The sequence below is a fragment of the Doryrhamphus excisus genome, chromosome 2 (assembly GCF_030265055.1).
Source record: "Doryrhamphus excisus isolate RoL2022-K1 chromosome 2, RoL_Dexc_1.0, whole genome shotgun sequence".
NCBI classification, from domain to species: Eukaryota; Metazoa; Chordata; class Actinopteri; order Syngnathiformes; family Syngnathidae; genus Doryrhamphus; species Doryrhamphus excisus.
This window is the reverse complement of record NC_080467.1, coordinates 28,592,507-28,616,418: the sequence shown is the minus strand read 5'-3', so window position 1 is coordinate 28,616,418 and position 23,912 is coordinate 28,592,507. Positions and strand designations below refer to the sequence as shown.

At 36.0% G+C, this 23,912-nt stretch overlaps 1 protein-coding gene across 1 annotated transcript in view; it reads right to left on the bottom strand.

Moving 5' to 3' along the window:
* The window catches only part of fat4 (FAT atypical cadherin 4), a 127,906-nt gene that overhangs the window by 46,117 nt on the left and 57,877 nt on the right, over positions 1-23,912 (bottom strand). The window contains exons 2-6 of the mRNA XM_058054070.1: positions 21,689-21,820; positions 11,352-11,613; positions 9,238-9,588; positions 4,123-5,045; positions 368-542 (exon numbers count right to left, since the gene is read on the bottom strand). Coding sequence (XP_057910053.1) covers positions 368-542; positions 4,123-5,045; positions 9,238-9,588; positions 11,352-11,613; positions 21,689-21,820 — 1,843 coding nt within the window. The remainder of the gene's footprint in view (positions 1-367; positions 543-4,122; positions 5,046-9,237; positions 9,589-11,351; positions 11,614-21,688; positions 21,821-23,912) is intronic.

The window sequence follows — 23,912 nt, the reverse complement described above, 5'->3', positions numbered from 1 at the left end:
ATTATATTTATTCATAATAAATAATAATTTAAATAATTATAATAAATAAAAATAATTTATAATATATATATTTTTTTTTATTTAGTTTTTTTTTTTTTTTTGAAAACCTTGATGTGGTCCAGTCTCACCCAGACCCTAGCTCCAGTGGCCCCCAAGTAAATTGAGTTTGAGACCCCTGCCATAGAATATAAATATTTGCAAATAAAACCATGCAGGAATCGTACTAACCAGATTAAACACATCACAAAACGAAAAATGGCGCAACTGCGGCCATAAATCATCTGTTCTGAAATGTCATACTCCATGCATACCGAGACAAAACCACGCCAAACCCTCATAACTCAAAAGGTCCAAAATTCCGACTTACCCGAGTCGGTGGCTGTGATCAGCAGGACGTACTTCCCTTGAGCCTCGCGGTCCAGAGTCTGAGTCAGACTCAGCTGACCGCCGGACGACAAGCTGAAGGCGCCTTCGTCGTTGCCGCCGCTGAGCATGTAGCTTAGCTGACCGTTGGCGCCTTGGTCGTCGTCTTTGGCAACCACCTGGAACCGACGCAACAGAGTTAGGACAAAGGCGACTTACGAACCGTCAACCGCGACCCGAGTGAGGATAAGCGTATGATGCATGAAATAGTTGCTTTAATTAAAAAAAACGGGAAAAATATTAAGAGAAAAAAAATTGCACTCTAATTGTGAGAGTATTTGGAAAAAAATAATAACAATGCTAAAATTTAGCGTCATGGTTTGCCACTGAAGAGTTAATTAAATCCCAAGGCAACCTACGAACCGTTTTAGCATCAACCGCGACCCGAGGATAAGCGAATGATGCATGAAATAGTCGGTTTAATTTAAAAAACTGAAAAAATATTAAGAGAAAAAAAATTGCACTCTAATTCTGAGAGTATTTGAAAGGAATTAATAACAATGCTAAAATATTTGCCACTGAAGAGTTAATTAAATCCCAACACGGCCATGACGGTAATTGTTGACAGAAAGAAGATCATTACATCAATTCGTCCAATCGGATTTTTTCTCAGCAATAAGTACATGTCACAGAAAAAAACAAGAAAATGAGTTTCCCTCTCGAAAAAGCGAGAGACGCAAAAGAGTTAGGACGAAGGTGACTTACGAACCGTTTTAGCATCAACCGCGACCCGAGTGAGGATAAGCGAATGATGCATGAAATAGTTGCTTTAATTTAAAAAACTGAAAAAATATTAAGAGAAAAAAAAATTGCACTCTAATTGTGAGAGTATTTGAAAGGAATTAATAACAATGCTAAAATCTAGCGTCATGGTTTGCTACTGAAGAGTTAATTAAATCCCAACACGGCCATGACGGTAATTGTTGACAGAAGATAATTACATCAATTCGTCCAATCGGATTTTTTCTCAGCAATAAGTACATGTCACCGAAAAAACAAGAAAATGAGTTTCCCTCTCGAAAAAGAGAGAGACGCAAAAGAGTTAGGACAAAGGCAACCTACGAACCGTATTAGCATCAACCGCGACCCGAGTGAGGATAAGCGAATGATGCATGAAATAGTCGGTTTAATTTAAAAAAACGGAAAAAATATTAAGAGGAAAAAAAAATTGCACTCTAATTGCGAGAGTATTTGGAAGGAATTAATAACAATGCTAAAATCTAGCGTCATGGTTTGCCACTGAAGAGTTAATTAAATCCCAAGGCAACCTACGAACCGTTTTAGCATCAACCGCGACCCGAGTGACGATAAGCGGATGATGCATGAAATAGATGCTTTAATTTAAAAAATGGAAAAAATATTAAGAGAAAAAAAAATTGCACTCTAATTGTGAGAGTATTTGAAAGGAATTAATAACAATGCTAAAATATTTGCCACTGAAGAGTTAATTAAATCCCAACACGGCCATGACGGTAATTGTTGACAGAAGAAAGATCATTACATCAATTCGTCCAATCGGATTTTTTTTCAGCAATAAGTACATGTAACAGAAAAAACAAGAAAATGAGTTTCCCTCTCGCAAAAGAGAGCGGCGCAAAAGAGTTAGGACGAAGGCGACCTACGAACCGTTTTAGCATCAACCACGACCCGAGTGAGAATAAGCGTATGATGCATGAAATAGTCGTTTTACTTTAAAAAACGGAAAAAATATTAAGAGAAAAAAAAATTTCACTCTAATTGTGAGAGTATTTGAAAGGAATTAATAACAATGCTAAAATATTTGCCACTGAAGAGTTAATAAATCCCAACACGGCCATGACGGTAATTGTTGACAGAAGAAAGATCATTACATCAATTCGTTCAATCGGATTTTTTCTCAGCAATAAGTACATGTCACAGAAAAAAACAAGAAAATGAGTTTCCCTCTCGAAAAAGAGAGAGACGCAAAAGAGTTAGGACGAAGGCGACTTATGAACCATTTTAGCATCAACCACGACCCGAGTGAGGATAAGCGGATGATGCATGAAATAGTCGGTTTACTTTAAAAAACGGAAAAAATATTAAGAGAAAAAAAAATTGCACTCTAATTGTGAGAGTATTTGAAAGGAATTAATAACGATGCTAAAATCTAGCGTCATGGTTTGCCACTGAAGAGTTAATTAAATCCCAAGGCAACCTACGAACCGTTTTAGCATCAACCACGACCCGAGTGAGGATAAGCGTATGATGCATGAAATAGTTGCTTTAATTTAAAAAAACGGGAAAAATATTAAGAGAAAAAAAAATTGCACTCTAATTGTGAGAGTATTTGAAAGGAATTAATAACAATGCTAAAATATTTGCCAATGAAGAGTTAATTAAATCCCAACACGGCCATGACGGTAATTGTTGACAGAAAGAAGATCATTACATCAATTCGTCCAATCGGATTTTTTCTCAGCAATAAGTACATGTCACAGAAAAAAAAACAAGAAAATGAGTTTCCCCTCTCGGCTCATTGAAATCGCCGTGGTGGTCATGAGCGTCACGTCTTCGAAGCCAAGCCGCATATTTCGGTGAGTCGTAATGACGCGGAACAAATTGCAGTCTTCCATCGTGAAATCATGGGTTGTGTCGTGTTGTTCTCATGACACCGAGTTAAAAAAACACCACCGTGCCAGCGATGCGCTCTCGTACCTGAACTTATTGAGCTAGCATTAGCAGGAATGACTTAAACTCATTTGATGTCTCATGGCTGTCATTCAAAGTCTGTTTTGATTGGGATTTCCTGACCGAATCCGCAAAAAACGATGTACTGCACTCACCTGCAGGATGCTCCTCGGCAGTTCCTCCAGGTTCTCCTGAACGTTCACCGTATAAGGAGAGAGCTCGAACACCGGCGAGCAGTCATTGACGTCCAGTAACACAATATTAACGGTCGCACGGTCCACTCTCGGATTGCTACCGCGGTCCGAAGCTTGTACGGTTAGCGAATACGACGACTGAGCCTCGCGGTCCAGCTGCTTGGTTTGTTCCGTAATGACGCGGAAAAAACAAATTGCAGTCTTTCATCGTGAAATCATGGGTTGTGTCGTGTTCTTCTCATGACACCGAGTTAAAAAAACACCACCGTGCCAGCGATGCGCTCTCGTACCTGAACTTATTGAGCTAGCATTAGCAGGAATGACTTAAAACTCATTTGATGTCTGTTTTGATTGGGATTTCCTGACCGAATCCACAAAAAACGATGTACTGAACTCACCTGCAGGATGCTCCTCGGCAGTTCCTCCAGGTTCTCCTGAACGTTCACCGTGTAAGGAGAGAGCTCGAACACCGGCGAGCAGTCATTGACGTCCAGTAACACAATATTAACGGTCGCACGATCCACTCTCGGATTGCTACCGCGGTCCGAAGTTGGTACAGTTAACGAATACGACGACTGAGCCTCGCGGTCCAGCTGCTTGGTTTGTTCCGTAATGACGCGGAAAAAACAAATTGCAGTCTTTCATCGTGAAATCATGGGTTGTGTCGTGTTCTTCTCATGACACCGAGTTAAAAAAACACCACCGTGCCAGCGATGCGCTCTCGTACCTGAACTTATTGAGCTAGCATTAGCAGGAATGACTTAAACTCATTTGATGTCTCATGGCTGTCATTCAAAGTCTGTTTTGATTGGGATTTCCTGACCGAATCCACAAAAAAACGATGTACTGAACTCACCTGCAGGATGCTCCTCGGCAGTTCCTCCAGGTTCTCCTGAACGTTCACCGTGTAAGGAGAGAGCTCGAACACCGGCGAGCAGTCATTGACGTCCAGTAACACAATATTAACGGTCGCACGATCCACTCTCGGATTGCTACCGCGGTCCGAAGCTTGTACGGTTAGCGAATACGACGACTGAGCCTCGCGGTCCAGCTGCTTGGCCACCGAGATCAACCCGGTCACCGAATCCATTCTGAATTCTCCATTGCTATTCCCGGCCGAGATGGAGAATCTTATCTGACCATTGGTGCCTTCATCGGCGTCGGTGGCAAACACTTGGATGACGTCAGTTCCGGTAAGGGTGTTCTCCTCGATTTCGATGTCGTAGATGTTCTGCGAGAAGCTCGGCGTGTTGTCATTGACGTCCAGCACCAACATGGTAACGTCCATGGTTGAAGACATCGGAGGTTCGCCTTTATCCGTGGCGACAACCGTCAGAGTATAATTGGAGAACTCCTCTCGATCCAGTTCTCCGATCAAATTGACGTCTCCGTCGATGGTTCCGATGCTGAACTTGTTCCCGAAGGGTCCTTTGAGCGAGTACTCGACGTAGCTGTTGGGCCCGCTGTCGGCGTCTGCGGCGTGGGCAGTGAAGACCACCGTGTCCACCGGCGTGTTCTCCTGAATGTACGTCATCTTTTGGGAAGTGAAGGTCGGCGGGCAGTCGTTGACATCCAAGAGGATGATTGACACCTGGGCGGTGCTGGTGAAGCGAGTCATAGGAGGCGGAGCTAGGTCGTTGACTGTGATGACCAGGTTGTAGAAGGACTGCGTTTCTCTGTCCAAAGCCTTCTTACTTTGTAGAACGCCTTCTTCGGATATGACGAAGTAGTCCTGGGGATCGCCTGATGCTATTTTGTAGAGAAGCTGCGCATTTGGACCTGAAAGACACGTCACAGTTTGGCCGTGTTGGTTATTAAAAATAACAGAAAGTCATATTGCTGGTATGACAAATTTCACACGTGACCAAAATGACCATTGACTATGACTATTGGAACGGGAAGTGGATGTCTGCATCCGACCCCAAAAAAACAACCAACAGGAAACCACTGATTGTTTTCTGTGTCCAGACATGAGACAAGGTTGTTTTTGACAGACTTTGCAACTGTTTTTTCCTGTTTGCAAACAGTTTGGATCATGGGTCAAGGACAAATCCAAGGAGATTGGCGCAGATTCTGGAAAATCTAAAGAAAATTGTGAGGGTTATTGTATGTAGCTGCTCTACAGGAGTCCGCAACTCAATAAAAATGGTTGAAAATGAGCATAATAGGTCCCCTTTATGTACTGAGTTAGATTGTTTATGTAAAAAAGTATATCAAACACACAATAGTGCTTCTTTGAGACATATACTACCACTCAAATGTTTGGGATCACTTGCAATTTTTTTTGTTTTCTGAAGAAAAAAAAGATTTTCATGCATTTTGCGAACCATTTTTTCCATTTCACAAACAATGAAAATGAATCATATAATTTTCTAATAGAAAATAAAATGCCTAATAGATGATTAGAAAAGCCATCTACAAATCTAAACTAAAACTAAAATGCTGGTAACTACTAGCAGCACAAACTGGGTCTAACAAGGACACAAAAACGCTGCACAACTGTGCAAAAAGACATATCTGAGTGTGTTTTCCAATGAAAAACAAATTTTCATGCATTTCACAAACAATTTTTTCTATTTCACAAACAATGAAAATGAATCAAATGATTTTCTAATAGAAAATAAAACGCCTAATAAATTATTAGAAAAGCCATCTAAAAATCTAAACTAAAACTAAAATCTCTTACCATGCTAGTAACTACTAGCAGCACAAACTGGGTCTAACAAGGACAGAAAAACGCTGCACAACTGTGCAAGAAGACATATCTAAGAGTGTTTTCCGAAGAAAAACACATTTTCCTGCATTTCCCAAACAATTTTTTCCATTTCACAAACATTTTTATCCATTTCGCAAACAATGAAAATAAATCATATAATTTTCTAATAGAAAATAAAATGCCTAATAGATGATTAGAAAAGCCATCCAAAAATCTAAGCTAAAACTAAAATCTCTTACCATTCTGGTAACGACTACCAGCACAAATTGGGTCTAACAAGGACAGAAAAACGCTGCACAACTGTGCAAGAAGACATATCTAAGAGTGTTTTCCGAAGAAAAACACATTTTCCTGCATTTCCCAAACAATTTTTTCCATTTCACAAACATTTTTATCCATTTCGCAAACAATGAAAATAAATCATATAATTTTCTAATAGAAAATAAAATGCCTAATAGATGATTAGAAAAGCCATCCAAAAATCTAAGCTAAAACTAAAATCTCTTACCATTCTGGTAACGACTACCAGCACAAATTGGGTCTAACAAGGACAGAAAAACGCTGCACAACTGTGCAAGAAGACATATCTAAGAGTGTTTTCCGAAGAAAAACACATTTTCCTGCATTTCCCAAACAATTTTTTCCATTTCACAAACATTTTTATCCATTTCGCAAACAATGAAAATAAATCATATAATTTTCTAATAGAAAATAAAATGCCTAATAGATGATTAGAAAAGCCATCCAAAAATCTAAGCTAAAACTAAAATCTCTTACCATTCTGGTAACGACTACCAGCACAAATTGGGTCTAACAAGGACAGAAAAACGCTGCACAACTGTGCAAGAAGACATATTTGAGAGTGTTTTCCAATGAAAAACACATTTTCATGCATTTCACAAACAATTTTTTCCATTTCACAAACATTTTTATCCATTTCATAAACAACAAAAACTGGACAAAAACATTTCCAAGTCATCCCAAACTTTGGAGCGGTAGTATAACGGTCCTTAATCATACCAATGCCAGTACACATGTATCAGTAATACAAGTAGTTCTGATTGGTAAAGCACCTCTTTAACAGTACCAGTACCTCCAGCACCTAATGGTCTGATTTCACATCTGGACATGAGTGCTTCCAGCCTTCGATCTTAAATTGAGTTTCTTTTTTGCTCCCAGGCCTCAGTTTGGAGAAATTAACTACACTTGGTTCCTAAATTAAATTTGGAGATACCAACCTCCTTTGTCGGTTGACGTTGGAGCTTTTAATCACAGTGGATGTCAGAGCGCATTAAGAACATCGGGGACAATAAAGCTCTTGTGCAGGGGTCTCAAACATGCGGCCCACTAGTTTGAGGGCCCCCGCCTTGATATGGATGCTGTATGGTATCATGTACCCAGAAAAAATGATTACGTTTGATTAATGTTCATGTTAAAGGTTAAATAACTGTTAATAGTTATCCTCCCTATCCGTGTGGAAGTGGTAAGTTTTCTTTTTTTAAGTTTAAAGGAAATAACTTGAAGGCTACCGTTTAGGTCGCTAGCTCTCTAGTTTGCGAGTTAGCATGTGTCTCAAGACCCTGCAGTTGCGCAATATGTTGTAAATAAAAAGAGTATAAATGTGACTATAGTCGTGTTTTGTCATGTCTACAGGGCTCTAATAATGCTTTGTTCATTTTAATGTGAAAAAAATAATTTGTCTACCCACCAACTATATGTGGTTTCTTAAGTTTTTATTATTTGCTGTTTTATTATTATTATTATTATTATTATATTTATTTATTACTGATTGATTGGTTTTCTTTATTCTTGATTTGTTTATTTATTTTTCATCTTATTTTGTGCAGAAAAATAAAAATTAAGATATTTGAGAACAGTGGAATGTTTTATCAGAGCTTTTATTTTTATTATTAGCTTTATTATTTTTCTGTTTTTAATAAATGCGTTTTTTTTTTTTTTTGAAAACCTGATGCGGCCTTGCCCAGACCCTAGCTCCAGTGGCCCCCCCAGGTAAATTGAGTTTGAGACCCCTGCTCTTGTGTATTAATTATTATGACCTTGCATTCAAAATAAAGCACGATTGCGCCGTATTGTCAAGGTTTTCCTGGCATCCATTGTTCCAGATGACAGTGTGACTGAAATTGTCGCTTAAACACATTATCAGCATCCATTTCCACAAATTGTGAAATGGTCGCAGCTGGGGAACGTGCTGAAGAAGCATTCTTGTTCAGACTGATGTGGTCTTGCAGGTTGGGGACTTCACAATGGGAACTTGTGCGGTTTTACGTATCTGATCTAGATAGTTGCTCTTAGTCGGTGATGTTACGTTGACCTCAGCAGGGTACTCAAAAAAGGAAGTATCTGACCCTTCCCACACTCTGGGAAGTTGTATTTACAGTATCCAGGTAATCCCTTATCTAAGGCATGAGTGCTGCTTCCATCCGAGTTCAGATTGTCCGCAGACAAACAGGGAAGGGGGTCAAAGGGCAAGGCTTAGGAAGTGCTAACAATGGCCGTGTTTTATTTTGACAGTGGGAACGGGCGGCTATACGTTGGTGAGACTGCGGTGAGGAGGCGATGACGGCGGCGGAGGAGTGGAACGGGAATGTAGGTCGCGTTAAGTCGGCATTGAGCACCAAACACACCACAACGTGATCTCGTTTTCGGGTCCTATTGCGTCCGTTATGAGTGACATAAAGTAACATTTGCGTGAGCTACAACGTGAACATGAACAGTCACTTTTATAGCAAATGTTGATCCGAAATCAGAGGAGAATATCGACGACAAGCTAGTGGAAAAGTTTAGAAAGAGATGTACAAGCAGTGTGTCACAGTTTTTTTAATGTTTAGGTCAGGGGTCTCAAACACGCGGCCCGCGGGCCAAATGTGGTCCGCAGGACACTAATTTGAGGCCCCCGCCATGTACCCAGAAAAAATTATTACGTTTGATTAATGTTCATGTTAAAGGTTAAATAACTGTTAATAGTTATCCTCCCTATCTGTGTGGAAGTGGTAAGTTTTTGGCTATTTAAGTTTAAAGGAAATAACTTGAAGGCTACCGTTTAGGTCGCTAGCTCTCTAGTTTGCGAGTTAGCATGTGTCTCAAGACCCTGCAGTTGCGCAATATGTTGTAAATAAAAAAAAGTATTTGTTTATTTATTACTGATTGATTGATTTTCTTTATTCTTGATTTGTTTATTTATTTTTCATCTTATTTTGTGTAGAAAAATAAAAATTAAGATATTTGATGTCTCACCATCATCGGCATCGCTGGCCCCCACGGTGACAATACCGGACCCCGGCGGCAGACTCTCCGTCACCGATGTGCTGTACACGCTGGTGTTGAACACGGGCGGGTTGTCGTTGACGTCCATCACGTTGAAGTACACCCTCACCGTACTGGCCTGCCCCCCGCCGTCCAGCGCCTTAGCGGTCAGGATGTAGTACCGCTGGCTCTCGTAGTCCAGCGACCGCGTCACGTTGAAGACGCCGGTGACCGGATTCAGCAGGAATGTCTCGTCCTCGTCTTCGTCCTCCAGTGAGTAAGTGACCTCGCCGTTCACTCCTGAGTCAGAGTCGCTGGCCAGGATGGCCGCCACGATGGAGCCTGGGTTGGGACACAAAAACGTTGATTTTGCCTGCCAATACGATTAATGAACTTTATTATATCAGCAAGGGGCGGGGGGGGGGGGGGGGGGGGGGTTATCACTGTCTTATTAATAGCTGTGACTCACTTGTTGCTCAAGAGCAACAAGGACAATATTTAATAAAACAGACAATTCGGTTAAGAAACCATCATGGATACATCATACGTCATATGTCATGGAAAATGTAACATGCCAAAAGATAACCCAGGTGCCACAAAGCACCAATTAGCAACAATTCTTCACTTGATGGGACATTTTTATCAAGAAAAAAAAAAAAACTTTTCACTTCAATTTTGTCATGGAAAATTTGCAATTATGAAAACAAATTTAAAAATAATTTTTGGAACATTCATTCATTCATTTTCACAGGGCGAACATGCAAACTCCACACAGAGATGGCCGAGGGTGGAATTGAACTCGGGTGTCCTTGCTGTGAAGCTAACGCGCTAACCACTCGACCGCCGTGCAGCCAATTTTTGGATCATGCCAAAAATAATTAGTCACATTTCTTCACTTCAATGGGAATTTTGTGATGGAAAATGTAACATGCCGAAAGATAACCCAGGTGCCACAAAGGAGCTAGACATTTTGACATTTTGAACTCGGGTCTCCTAGCTGTGAGGCTAACGCGCTAACCACTCGACCACTGTGCAGCCAATTTTTGGATCATGCCAAAAATAATTAGTCACATTTCTTCACTTCAATGGGAATTTTTGTGATGGAAAATGTAACATGCCAAAAGACAATCCAGGTGCCACAAATTAATGGGATGAATCAGATGAAAAAGTGTAAGTAGCAAAAATTCTTCAATTCATGGGACATTTTTATCAAGAAAAATATTGAAATTTAGCAAAATTATAAATTTGTGAAAAAATAAAAGGGAAAAATGGAAACTTTAGACCCAAATGAGTTGAGTATTTTGTTGAATTTGGGTTGAATTTTTGGAAAAACTTCACTTGAGTAAGATTTTTTGATATAAAAAAATTTGAATTTAAAAAAAAAATTAAATTTTGCAAAAATTTCAGATTTCCCCGAATGAGCTGAACATTTTTGAATGTTTTGGTTTAATTGAGGAATGTGTAACTTGTAACAAAGGAAATTTTGTCTTGGAAATTTAGCAAAATTATAAATTTCTCACGTGAAAAATAGAAACTTTAGACCCAAATGAGTTGAGCATTTTGTTGAATTTGGGTTGAATTTTTGGAAAAACTTCACTTAAATCAGATTTTTTGACATAAAAAATGTGAATTATAAAAAAAAATAAATTTTGAAAAAATTTCAGATTTCCCGAATGAGCTGAACATTTTTGAATATTTTGGTTTAATTGAGGAATGTGGAACTTATAACAAAGGACATTTTGTCTTGGAAATTTAGCAAAATTATAAATTTCTTACGTAAAAAATAGAAACTTTAGACCCAAATGAGTTTAGCATTTTGTTTAATTTGGGTTGAATTTTTGGAAAAACTTTGGAAAAATTTTTTTGATATAAAAAATGTGAATTATAAAAAAAAAAAAAAAAATTTTGAAAAAAATTCAGATTTTCCGAATGAGCTGAACATTTTTGAATGTTAATTGAGGAATGTGTAACTTGTAACAAAGGAAATTTTGTCTTGGAAATTGTGGAATTAAAAGATCCCAGGAATTTTAAGTCGCTAAAATGCCTGATGTTTAAAAAACTGGACTGGGATGAGGACTGTGGAAGTACTAAAAACCAGACCATACCTGGCGCCGTGTCCTCTGGGATGTCGAAGGAGTACATCGGACGCGAGAACTTGGGCGTGTGGTCGTTAACGTCCTTGACGGTGATGTTCAGCCTCATGTCCGACGACTGCTTCCCGTCATCGGCTCGCACCAGCAGGGAATACTTAGACCGCCGTTCCCGGTCCAGCTTCTTGGTGGCCATGAGGTCGCCGGATTCCGGGTCGATGCGGAAACTGTCGTCGGCGCCGCTGATGATGGTGTAGGTCACGAGAGCGTTGGGGCCCTTGAGGTAGCGAGAATGATCAATGAGCTGTTAGCGTCTTATCAGGACGCGGTCCATCATGAAACAATTATCTGCGCGGTGGAGATGACCCACGTTGAACTCCTCTCCGTCTACTCAGAGGTAAAAAGTTACATCTGATTGATTGATTGGTGATGAAAGTCTTCCTATCTGGAAGGAAATCAGATTATTCCAGCACAATCCGGATCAAAGTCCGACCTTTCGCTGACTTTTTGGTCGGGTTTTATTTTGCATCTGATCCGAAATCAACATGGCTTGCCTCCTAGGAAAACAACTTCATTCAAGACTTGGAGACTCTCTCACTCTGGAGGTTCATCAAGTTCCTCTTATAGAACAGCGACTGGATCCTCGGGTACTAAGCATGCTTTGGAACCGGAGAGGACGCCTGAAAGGGCCTGACGACAGAAGCCTGACGTTTAGCTGCTGTGTTTGGGACAAAGGAGATCAGACAAGAGTCTCACCCGCCGTTTTACACGTAAAAGAATTAAAAAAAAAAAAAAAAAAACATCAAAAAGCGTCTGCCATTCTTTGGGAAGAGGCGGGTACTCTGGTTACAGCTAAGCTAAAAGGGACCCCTTTCAGTCACGTCTGGAGGGACGCTTTTTGATCCCGGCCCGGACACAATGGGAAGGCTTATATCGGGATAAAGTGTATTAGCATATTTACTGCCTGGCGAAGTTGACAATTGAAATCACATGACATGGTGGTCTCATTGTAGCGACCACGGTCTGGTGGTATGTGACTACATCCCAGTGGGCTGAGAGCTAGCAGGGGTGTCAGTTGCTAGCCTGAAGTTTGGAAGAAGTCAGCCACGGCATATCCCACATGGTAGAGTGAAAAAATCTCCTCCATCCCGTGTGGAAGTGGTAATTCGTAAGTTGACTTATTACGCTTTTTCAACTTTTCTGACCTATAAATGTTCTGAGAATGTTTTATTCTCGTGTTAAACGATGCAAAAGTTTAAGATAATGAAGTTTGGGATGGCTCTGAACGCTCGGTTTTGCTAACTTTGTGACTACATAACAGTGGGCTGAGAGCTAGCAGGGGTGTCAGTTGCTAGCTTGAAGTTTGGAACTAAAGGACTTGCCTTCACACTATTACGAAATCAGCCACGGCATGTCCCACATGGTAGCGTAGAAAAAAAGTTTTCCTCCCATCCCATGTGGAAGTGGTAATTCTTAAGTTGACCTATTATGCTTTTTTTACTTTTCTGACATACAAATGTTCTGAGAATGTTGTATTCTCGTGTTAAATGATGCAAAAGTTTAAAATAATGAAGTTTGGGATGGCTCTGAACGCTCGGTTTTGCTAACTTTGTGACTACATCCCAGTGGACTGAGAGCTAGCAGGGGTGTCGGTAGCTAGCTTGACGTTTGGACATAAAGATCTTGGCTTACATTACCTTCAGTAATGTAAGAAGTCAGCCACGGCATGCCCCACATGGTAGAGTGAAAAAACCTCTCCTCTCATCCCATGTGGAAGTGGTAATTCTTAAGTTGACCTATTCTGCTTTTTCCACTTTTCTGACTTATAAATGTTCTGAGAATGTTGTATTCTCGTGTTAAACGGTGCAAAAGTTACAGATAATGAAGTTTGGGATGGCTCTGAACACTCGGTTTTTCTAACATCGGCTCATTGTGACATCACAGTGGGCTGAGCGCTAGCAGGGGTGTCAGTAGCTAGCTTGAAGTTTGGACATAAAGGTCTTGGCTTACATTACCTTCAGTAATGTAAGAAGTCAGCCACGGCATGTCCCACATGGTAGAGTGAAAAAAAAACATCTCCTCTCATCCCATGTGGAAGTGGTAATTCTTAAGTATGCTTTTTCAACTTTTCTGACCTATAAATGTTCTGAGAATGTTGTATTCTTGTGTTAAATGATGCAACCGTTTCAGATAATAAGGTTTGGGATGGCTCTAAACGCTCTGTTTTTCTAACATCGGCTCATTGTGACATCACAGTGGGATGAGAGCTAGCAGGGGTGTCAGTTGCTAGCTTGAAGTTTGGAACTAAAGGACTTGCCTTCACACTATTACGAAGTCAGCCACGGCATGTCCCACATGGTAGCGTAGAAAAAAAGTTTTCCTCCCATCCCATGTGGAAGTGGTAATTCTTAAGTTGACCTATTATGCTTTTTCTACTTTTCTGACCTATAAATGTTCTGAGAGTGTTGTATTTTCATGTTAAATCATGCAAAAGTTTCAGATAATGAGGTTTGGGATGGGTCTGAACGCTCTGTTTTTTTAACATTGGCTCATTGTGACATCACAGTGGGCTGAGAGCTAGCAGGGGTGTCAGTTGCTAGCTTGAAGTTTGGAAGTAAAGGACTTGGCTTAAATTACCTTCAGTAATATAAGAAGTCAGCCACGGCATGTCCCACATGGTAGAGTGAAAAAAACCTCTCCTCTCATCCCATGTGGAAGTGGTAATTCTTAAGTTGACCTATTCTGCTTTTTCCACTTTTCTGACCTATAAATGTTCTGAGAATGTTGTACTCTTGTGTTAAATGATGCAAAAGTTTCAGATAATGAGGTTTGGGATGGCTCTGAACGCTCTGTTTTTCTAACATCGGCTCATTGTGACATCACAGTGGGCTAAGAGCTAGGAGTTGCTAGCCTGAAGTTTGGACATAAAGGTCTTGGCTTACATTACCTTCACACTATTACGAAGTCACCCACGGCATGTCCCACATGGTAGAGTGAAAAATGTCTCCTCCCATCCCATGTGGAAGTGGTAATTCTTAAGTTGACCTATTATGCTTTTTGCACTTTTCTGACCTATAAATGTTCTGAGAATGTTGTATTCTTGTGTTAAATGATGCAAAAGTTTCGGATAATGGCTCTGAACACTTAGTTTTTCTAACATCGGCTCATTGTGACATCACAGTGGGCTGAGAGCTAGCAGGGGTGTCAGTTGCTAGCTTGAAATTTTTAAGTAAAGGTCTTGGCTTACATTACCTTCATACTATTACGAAGTCAGCCACGGCATGTTTCACATGGTAGAGTGAAAAAAACGTCTCCTCCCATCTCATGTGGAAGTGGTAATTCTTAAGTATGCTTTTTCCACTTTTCTGACCTATAAGGGTTCTGAGAATGTTGTACTCTTGTGTTAAATGATGCAAAAGTTTCAGATAATAAGGTTTGGGATGGCTTTGAACGCTCGGTTTTTCTAACATCGGCTCATTGTGACATCACAGTGGGCCTTGTGTGAAGTCACTGGCTCCAACCAGCCAGGAAGTCACTTTAGGGCTTCCGTACTGAGACATCCTGATGGACAAACACTCCTTTTTCATGGACATGGTACTACCTCTATTCTGTAAAAAAGTAGGCTCCGCTTGTATCGCTAGCACTTTAGCCGCATATTGTGTCTCTAACATAAAGTCAATAAAGTTATCAGAGTTCTCCGTTTCCTGTGGACTTTTTGTACAGCTTGCGTCTTGCTAGCGCTTCGCTAGCGTCTCATTGCATTACCAGAGACGGCGTCTGAGGTCCAGACTGAGGCCGTCCTCATCTCCAGACCCTGCTGTCATCAATCAGCGAGTCCGGCTCTGGCAATCCCATCAGCCACCTGGGCTGCGGGCCGGAAGCTCACGCTCAAATGCGCGTTGCTAATTAAATTTTAGCTGGTAGCGAGGCAGGTGGGGGAGGACAAACGAGGTTTGGGCGTGGAAAAAAATAATAAAAAATAAAAAAATTAATAAACTCGAAAACTATTGTTTTGCTAAAGTATACGATTAAGGTCGTTTTCTTGACCTTGACTACTTTACGGCTCTCTGAAGACGTCAGGGAGGGGGCCAGGGGGGGGGGGGGGGGGTTAACCAATTAAACAGCAGAAACGAGAATCAGCAGCAGAAGGAAACTCATTTACCAGACGTTTTTTTTTTTTTTTTTTTTTTAACTACCTGCTGACACCCGTCAGCTGTTTCTGTGCACGCTTTCGATTTCACGCACGTATCGCCACCGGCGCTATCCAGGAAAACGAACGCAGCGCCAGCTTTTTTTTTTTTTTTTTTTTCCAGGCTCTGTCCTATATGAGAGCCAAGATGGCAGCCATGTTGGCTAATGCTTCATTTGAGACGACTGGGAGGATCACGCCAAGTCATGGCGCTTACACGGGTGGATCCACAAATGGAAGAAACAGGCGTTATTTTAACAAGAATAAAGTCTAAATATTTTCTGAAAAAAGCCAAATTCTAAGAAAAAAAGTTGCAATCTTATAAGAATAAACTCACAATTTTATCAATTTTATTTTATGTAATTTTAGTAGCATAGAGATTGAATATCAAAGATTTTTTTTTATTTTAATACAGCAAAAATCAGCAGTAATTTTGCAAGTCAAAATATACTTGTTTAAATCATGCAATAAATATTTTACAATAAAAATTATTTAAAAATAATATTTGGAAAAAAATCAGCAGTGATTTTGCAATAATAAAGTCAAAATATACTTTTTTAAATCATGCAATAAATATTTTACAATAAAAATTATTTAAAAATAATATTTGGAAAAAAATCAGCAGTAATTTTGCAATAATAAAGTCAAAATATACTTTTTTAAATCATGCAATAAATATTTTACAATAAACATTATTTAAAAATAATATTTGGAAAAAAATCAGCAGTGATTTTGCAATAATAAAGTCAAAATATACTTTTTTAAATCATGCAATAAATATTTTACAATAAAAATTATTTAAAAATAATATTTGGAAAAAAATCAGCAGTAATTTTGCAATAATAAAGTCAAAATATACTTTTTTAAATCATGCAATAAATATTTTACAATAAAAATTATTTAAAAATAATATTTGGAAAAAAATCAGCAGTAATTTTGCAATAATAAAGGCAAAATATACTTTTTTACAATAAAAATTATTTAAAAATAATATTTGGAAAATACATTTGTGAAAAAAAACAACAGAAATGCAATAAAAACCGTAATATTACAAGAACGAAGTAAAAATATTTTCTGAAAAAGCCAAATTCTAACAAGAAAAAAAGTTGCAATCTTATAACAATAAATTCACAATTTTATCAATTTTATTTTATGTAATTTTAGTAGCATAGAGATTGAATATCAAATTTTTTTTTTATTTTAATACAGCAAAAATCAGCAGTAATTTTGCAATAATAAAGTCAAAATATACTTTTTTAAATCATGCAATAAATATTTTACAATAAAAATTATTTAAAAATAATATTTTGAAAATAAAGATGTTTTCTTATTCTCTCTTATTATATCGAGTAAAAGTAGTGTAAAGATGACTATAGGGGTGTTATTCATTTTTAGAGTGCTCTAATAATATTGATTCATTCATTTTCTACCGCTTATCCTACCAAATATTCATTTTTTAGATAAGGAATCCTGTTTTACTTTTTATTCTGTCTTATTATATGTAATATATCGGGTAAAAGTAGTGTAAAGGTGACTATAGGGGTGTTATTTCATTTCTAGAGGGCTCTAATAATATTGATTCATTCATTTTCTACTGCTTATCCTACCAATTATTTTTATAGATAAGGAATTCTGTTTTACTTCTTATTGTCTCTTATTATATGTAATATATCGAGTAAAAGTAGTATAAAGGTGACTATAGGGGTGTTATTTCATTTCTAGAGGGCTCTAATAATATTAATTCATTAATTTTCTACTGCTTATCCGACCAAATATTCCTTTTATAGATAAGGAATTCTGTTTTACTTCTTATTCTGTCTTATTATATGTAATATATCGGGTAAAAGTAGTATAAAGATGACTATAGGGGTGTTATTTCATTTTTAGAGTGCTCTAATAATATTGATTCATTCATTTTCTACCGCTTATCCTACCAAATATTCCTTTTAAAGATAAGGAATCCTGTTTTACTTTTTATTCTCTATTATTATATCGGGTAAAAGTAGTGTAAAGGTGACTATAGGGGTGTTATTTCATTTCTAGAGGGCTCTCATAATATTAATTCATTAATTTTCTACCACTTATTCTACCAAATATTCCTTTTATAGATAAGGAATTCTGTTTTACTTCTTAATCTGTCTTATTATATGTAATATATCGGGTAAAAGTAGTATAAAAGTGACTATAGGGGTGTTATTTCATTTTTAGAGGGCTCTAATAATATTGATTCATTCATTTTCTACCGCTTATCCTACCAAATATTATTTTTATAGATAAGGAATTCTGTTTTACTTCTTATTGTCTCTTATTATATGTAATATATCGAGTAAAAGTAGTATAAAGGTGACTATAGGGGTGTTATTTCATTTCTAGAGGGCTCTAATAATATTAATTCATTAATTTTCTACCGCTTATCCGACCAAATATTCATTTTATAGATAAGGAATTCTGTTTTACTTCTTATTCTGTCTTATTATATGTAATATATCAGGTAAAAGTAGTGTAAAGGTGACTATAGGGGTGTTATTTCATTTCTAGAGGGCTCTAATAATATTGAATCATTCATTTTCGACCGCTTATCCTACCAAATATTCCTTTTACAGATAAGGAATTCTGTTTTCTTATCACCGTCGGGTCTGGAAGCGATTAACCACGATAAAGAAGGAATTACCGTAAAGCGTTTTCATTTCCCGAGGTACCAAGACAATGTTGTTTTCTGTCAAGGTGCATGAATTCATGCTCATGCATGATGAAGTGGGAATTAGCATGCTGTTATTAGCATAATAAAAGCACATTTCCTTGAACGGGAATCAGTCAGAAAGCCTTGAAAGTCCAACAAATGGACAAAGCAGCTGCATCCACGGCGTGAAAAAAAAACGAAAAAAGGTGGCGATGTTGATTTTGATGCTGGGGCACCTGTTGTTGCCATTTTCCTCATTAAAGCTGCACATTTTCCACAGGAGTACAGAACGGTCATAAAAAAAAAAAAAAGAAGTGAGAGGTGAGAATCAAAGACGTTTAAAGCTTTAACCCATTGCTTCGTTTTTATGAGCGAAGGACGGGAAAACAGATGCCGAGAGACACCATTTTACTTTTTTTAAGACGATGTCTGAATCGTGGATGTCAGCTAGTCAACGGTTTGATCCCTCGGAGCAAGATTCCTATGTCAGGATATGGTAAACATCCCCGAAATCTGTTTTTTTTGTAACTTTTTTTTAATTCCGGTTTAATTTTAGGGCGATCCGCAAACTAAAACAACTAAATTATGTCCCTAAAATCCATACAGTCCGTATAATGTTCCAAGAAAAATGCCCATAAGCGCTACTTTATGACTTTACTCACACGCGAGGGAACGAGTGCGACGCCCGGGGGGGGGGGGGGCGAGGCGACAGCTGCAGGTTCAAAGTAGCGTGGGCTTCGTCGTTTCAACGCCGCGGCTTTAATGTTTCATATTCCGACTAAGTTGATAGAGAAGAGTGAGGGGGGAAGGGGAGGGGGGGGGGGGATTAGAGCCTCTTCCTCGGGGATTGTTGGCATCTCGGATAACGTCCAAACGTGACAGACAGACGGGGGGGGGGGGGGGGGGTTTAAGTGGAGTGGGTCAATGTGTTGGTATGCCACAGCAAACAAGAGTTGTAATCTGCCTCGGTCAGGTGTGACAAAGGTCAAAGGTTAAATTTAGGAAGGGGGTGTCATCACGCCTGGTAATCCCAACTTTGTTACCTATGATGTCATCGATATCCACGCTCTCTCTCTCTGCTCGGCCTTATGGGGGGGGCAGGAAGCCCAAACTTTTAATCTAATTAATTCTCATAATTTTCATAACTGCATTCAAGACTGGCATGATGACCACAGAAACTGTATAAGGTTCCTAAAATATTGTGACAGGTCAATAACACTCAAAAGGTTATTACTTAGGCCTATAAATATTTTTTTTAAATCATGCAATAAATATTTTATAATTAAAATAATTTAAAAAAATAATATTTAGAAAATAAATTTGTGAAAAAAAAACAACAGAAATGGAATAAAACAGCCGGAATAAAGGAATAAAAATGTAATAAAGTCAAAATATTTTCTGAAAAAAAGACAAAAAAAAAAGACAAAAAGTTGCAATTTTATAAGAATTTTATGAGGAAAATCAATGTCATTTTAGTAGCATAGAGATTGAATATAAAATGTTTTTTTTTATTTTGATACACCAAAAATCAGCAGTAATTTGCAATAATAAAGTCAAAATATACTTTTTTTAATCATGCAATAAATATGTTACAATAACAATAATTTTAAAAATAATATTTGGAAAATAAATTTGTGAAAAAAGAACAACAGAAATGGAATAAAAGACGTAATTTTACAAGAATAAAGTCAAAATATTTTCTGAAAAAAAAAAACAAATTCTAACAAGAAAAAAAGTTTATAAGAATAAACTTACAATTTTATTCTGAAAATTAATGTCATTTTAGTAGCATAGAGATTGAATATCAAATAATTTTTATACACCAAAATTCAGCAGTAATTTTGCATTAATAAAGTCAAAATATATATTTTTTAAATCATGGAATAAATATTTTTAAATAAAAATAATTAAAAAAATAATATTTGGAAAATAAATTTGTGAAAAAAGAACAACAGAAATGGAATGAAAGCTGTAATTTTAAAATAATAAAGTCAAAATATTTTCTGAAAAAAGCCAAATTCTAACAAGACAAAAAGTTGCAATCTTAAAAAGAATAAACTCACAATTTTATGAGGAAAATTAATGTCATTTTAGTAGCATAGAGATTGAATATCAAATAATTTTTTATACACCAAAATTCAGCAGTAATTTTGCATTAATAAAGTCAAAATATATATTTTTTAAATCGTGGAATAAATATTTTTAAATAAAAATAATTTAAAAAATAATATTTGGAAAATAAATTTGTGAAAAAAGAACAACAGAAATGGAATAAAACAGCCAGAATAAAGGAATAAAAATGTAATAAAGTCAAAATATTTTCTGAAAAAATGACAAATTCTAAAAAGACAAAAAGTTGCAATCTTATAAAAATTTTATGAGGAAAATTAATGTCATTTTAGTAGCATAGAGATTGAATATCAATTTTTTTATACACCAAAAATCAGCAGTAATTTTGCATTAATAAAGACAAAATATACTTTTTTTTAATCATGCAATAAATATGTTACAATAAAAATAATTAAAAAAATAATATTTGGAAAATAAATTAAAAAAAACAACATAAATGGAATAAAAGCCATAATTTTACAAGAATAAAGTCAAAATATTTTCTGAAAAAAACAAATTCTAACAAGAAAAAAAGTTGAGATTTTATAAGAATAAACTTACAATTTTATTATGAAAATTAATGTCATTTTAGTAGCATAGAGATTGAATATCAAATAATTTTTTATACACCAAAATTCAGCAGTAATTTTGCATTAATAAAGTCAAAATATATATTTTTTAAATCATGGAATAAATATTTTTAAATAAAAATAATTAAAAAAATAATATTTGGAAAATAAATTTGTGAAAAAAGAACAACAGAAATGGAATGAAAGCTGTAATTTTAAAATAATAAAGTCAAAATATTTTCTGAAAAAAGCCAAATTCTAACAAGACAAAAAGTTGCAATCTTATAAAGAATAAACTCACAATTTTATGAGGAAAATTAATGTCATTTTAGTAGCATAGAAAATAAATATTAAATATTTTTTTTAATTTTTATACACCAAAAATCAGCAGTAATTTTGCAGTAATAAAGTCAAAATATACTTTTTTTTAAATCATGCATTAAATATTTTTAAATAAAAAGAATAAAGTCAAAATATTTTTCTGAAAAAAGCCAAATTCTAACAAGAAAAAAAGTTGCAATCTTATAAAGAATAAACTCACAATTTTATGAGGAAAATTAATTTTAGTAGCATAGAGATTGAATATCAAAGATTTTTTTTTTTAATTCTACACCAAAAATCAGCAAATTTTGCAATAATAAAGTCAAAATATACTTTTCTTAATCATGCAATAAAAAAATTAAAAATTTGCAAAACTGAATCATATTTTCAATGACCTCGCATGGCCCACCTGCAGTACCACCACGGCCCACGGCCCACACTTTGCAAATCCCTGCTACAGTGCATACTAAAATGCCAACATTACCTCGTCAGCATCCGTGGCCGTCAGCTGCATGATCTTGAAGCCGTCCCCGACGTTCTCCTCAATGGTCACATCCAGGATATCGTTGGGGAAGACGGGCGGGTTGTCGTTGACGTCCTGCAGCGTGATCTCCACCTGGATGGGAAGAAGGAACGCCGTAGTTTCTGTTAGCGCCAAACTGGACACTACCCAATGAAACATGCAATATTTCATAACATAACTGATATTTCAGTTGATTTTTGTGTGTGAATGCTCACGGGTTTATTTTACCGCATGTAAAATTGTGGGAATTTTGGGAAAATTGGGTTACTCAAAAAGTGTAAATAAAACTAAAATAAAGTAAAAATATAATGGGTATAAAGTCATAATTACAATAATTACTTTATTACACCAATAAAGTTGAAATAGTTCTCATTTTGACTTTATTTTTGTATAAAGTCAAAAATTAAAATTAAAATTAAAATTAAAATTAAAATTAAAATTAAAATTAAAATTAAAATTAAAATTAAAATTAAAATTAAAATTAAAATTAAAATTAAAATTAAAATTAAAATTAAAATAAAAATAAAAATAAAAATAAAAATAAAAATAAAAATAAAAATAAAAATAAAAATAAAAATACATTCATTTTCTACCACTAATCCTCACGAGGGTAAAATTGTGAAAATTTTGGAATAATTGGGTTACTCAAAAAGTGTAAATAAAACTAAAATAAAGTAAAAATATAATGGGTATAAAGTCATAATTACAAGAAGAACATTTACACCAATAAAGTTGAAATAGTTCTCATTTTGACTTTATTTTTGTATAAAGTCAAAAATGTAAGAGAAAATTTAGAAAAAATAAAAATAAAAATAAAAATAAAAATAAAAATAAAAATAAAAATAAAAATAAAAATAAAAATAAAAATAAAAATAAAAATAAAAATAAAAATAAAAATAAAAATAAAAATAAAAATAAAAATAAAAATAAAAATAAAAATAAATTCATTTATACGCGAGAGGCGTGGTACACCCTGGACTGGTCGCCATCTTGTGAAATTACCGCAGATTTTTTTTCAATTTTTGCTGATTTTGTTTATTGTTTCTTGTACTATTACAACTTTCACAAAACTAAAATATTATTATTTGATATTTCAACATTATGCTACATGAAACCATGTGTAGGAAATGACTAAAAAGAGGCCGTCAAATGTCAACAATGGGTGCCCCCACCCCCTCCCCCCTGCATGCCGCAAGCACACAATGAGTCCCAAGGCCATGAATGAGGAAGGAGGCGGGCGCGATGGGGGGGGGGGTTGGTAGTGGTTGTTCATACCCAGCAATTGCCAGGAATACTACGCTTCATTCCGAGTGTCACACATTTCTACTTTGCTCCAACAATAGCAGGGAAGTGTTCCTAACAGCTGGCACGGGGGCCCACAGAGACGACCTGCAACTCAACAAAACGGCCTGACTCGCAAAGAGCTAAACACTATGGCCGACCATGCACAAAATACTACCTCAGGGGTGTCCAGATTTGCAGCCTGTGACTGTTTTCATCAGTAATTTTGCAATAATAAAGTCAAAATATCCTTCTTTTAATCATGCAATAAATATTTTACAAAAATTTTTAAAAAATTACAAATTAAAAAATAAAATTTGCAAAAATGAATCATATTTTTAATGACCTCACACAGCCCACCTGCAATTTTTGTTTTATTTTTATAGACCAAAAACCAGCAGTAATTTTGCAATAATAAAGTCAAAATATACTTCTTTTAATCATGCAATAAATATTTTACAAAAATTAAAAAAAAACAATTAAAAATTTAAAAATAAAATTTGCAAAAATGAATCATATTTTTAATGACCTCACATGGCCCACCTGCAATTTTTTTTAATTTTTATAGCCCAAAAATCAAACGTAAATTTGCAATAATAAAGTCAAAATATACCTCTTTTAATCATGCAATAAATATTTTACAATAAAAAAAAATAAAATAAAATTTGCAAAAATGAATCATATTTTTAATGACCTCACATGGCCCACCTGCAATTTTTTAAAAAAAATTTATGGCCCAAAAATCAGCAGTAAATTTGCAATAATAAAGTCAAAATATACCTCTTTTAATCATGCAATAAATATTTTACAATAAAAAAATAAATAAAATTTGCGAAAATTAATCATATTTCTGATGACCTCACATGGCCCACCTGCAATTTAAAAAAAAAAATTATAGACCAAA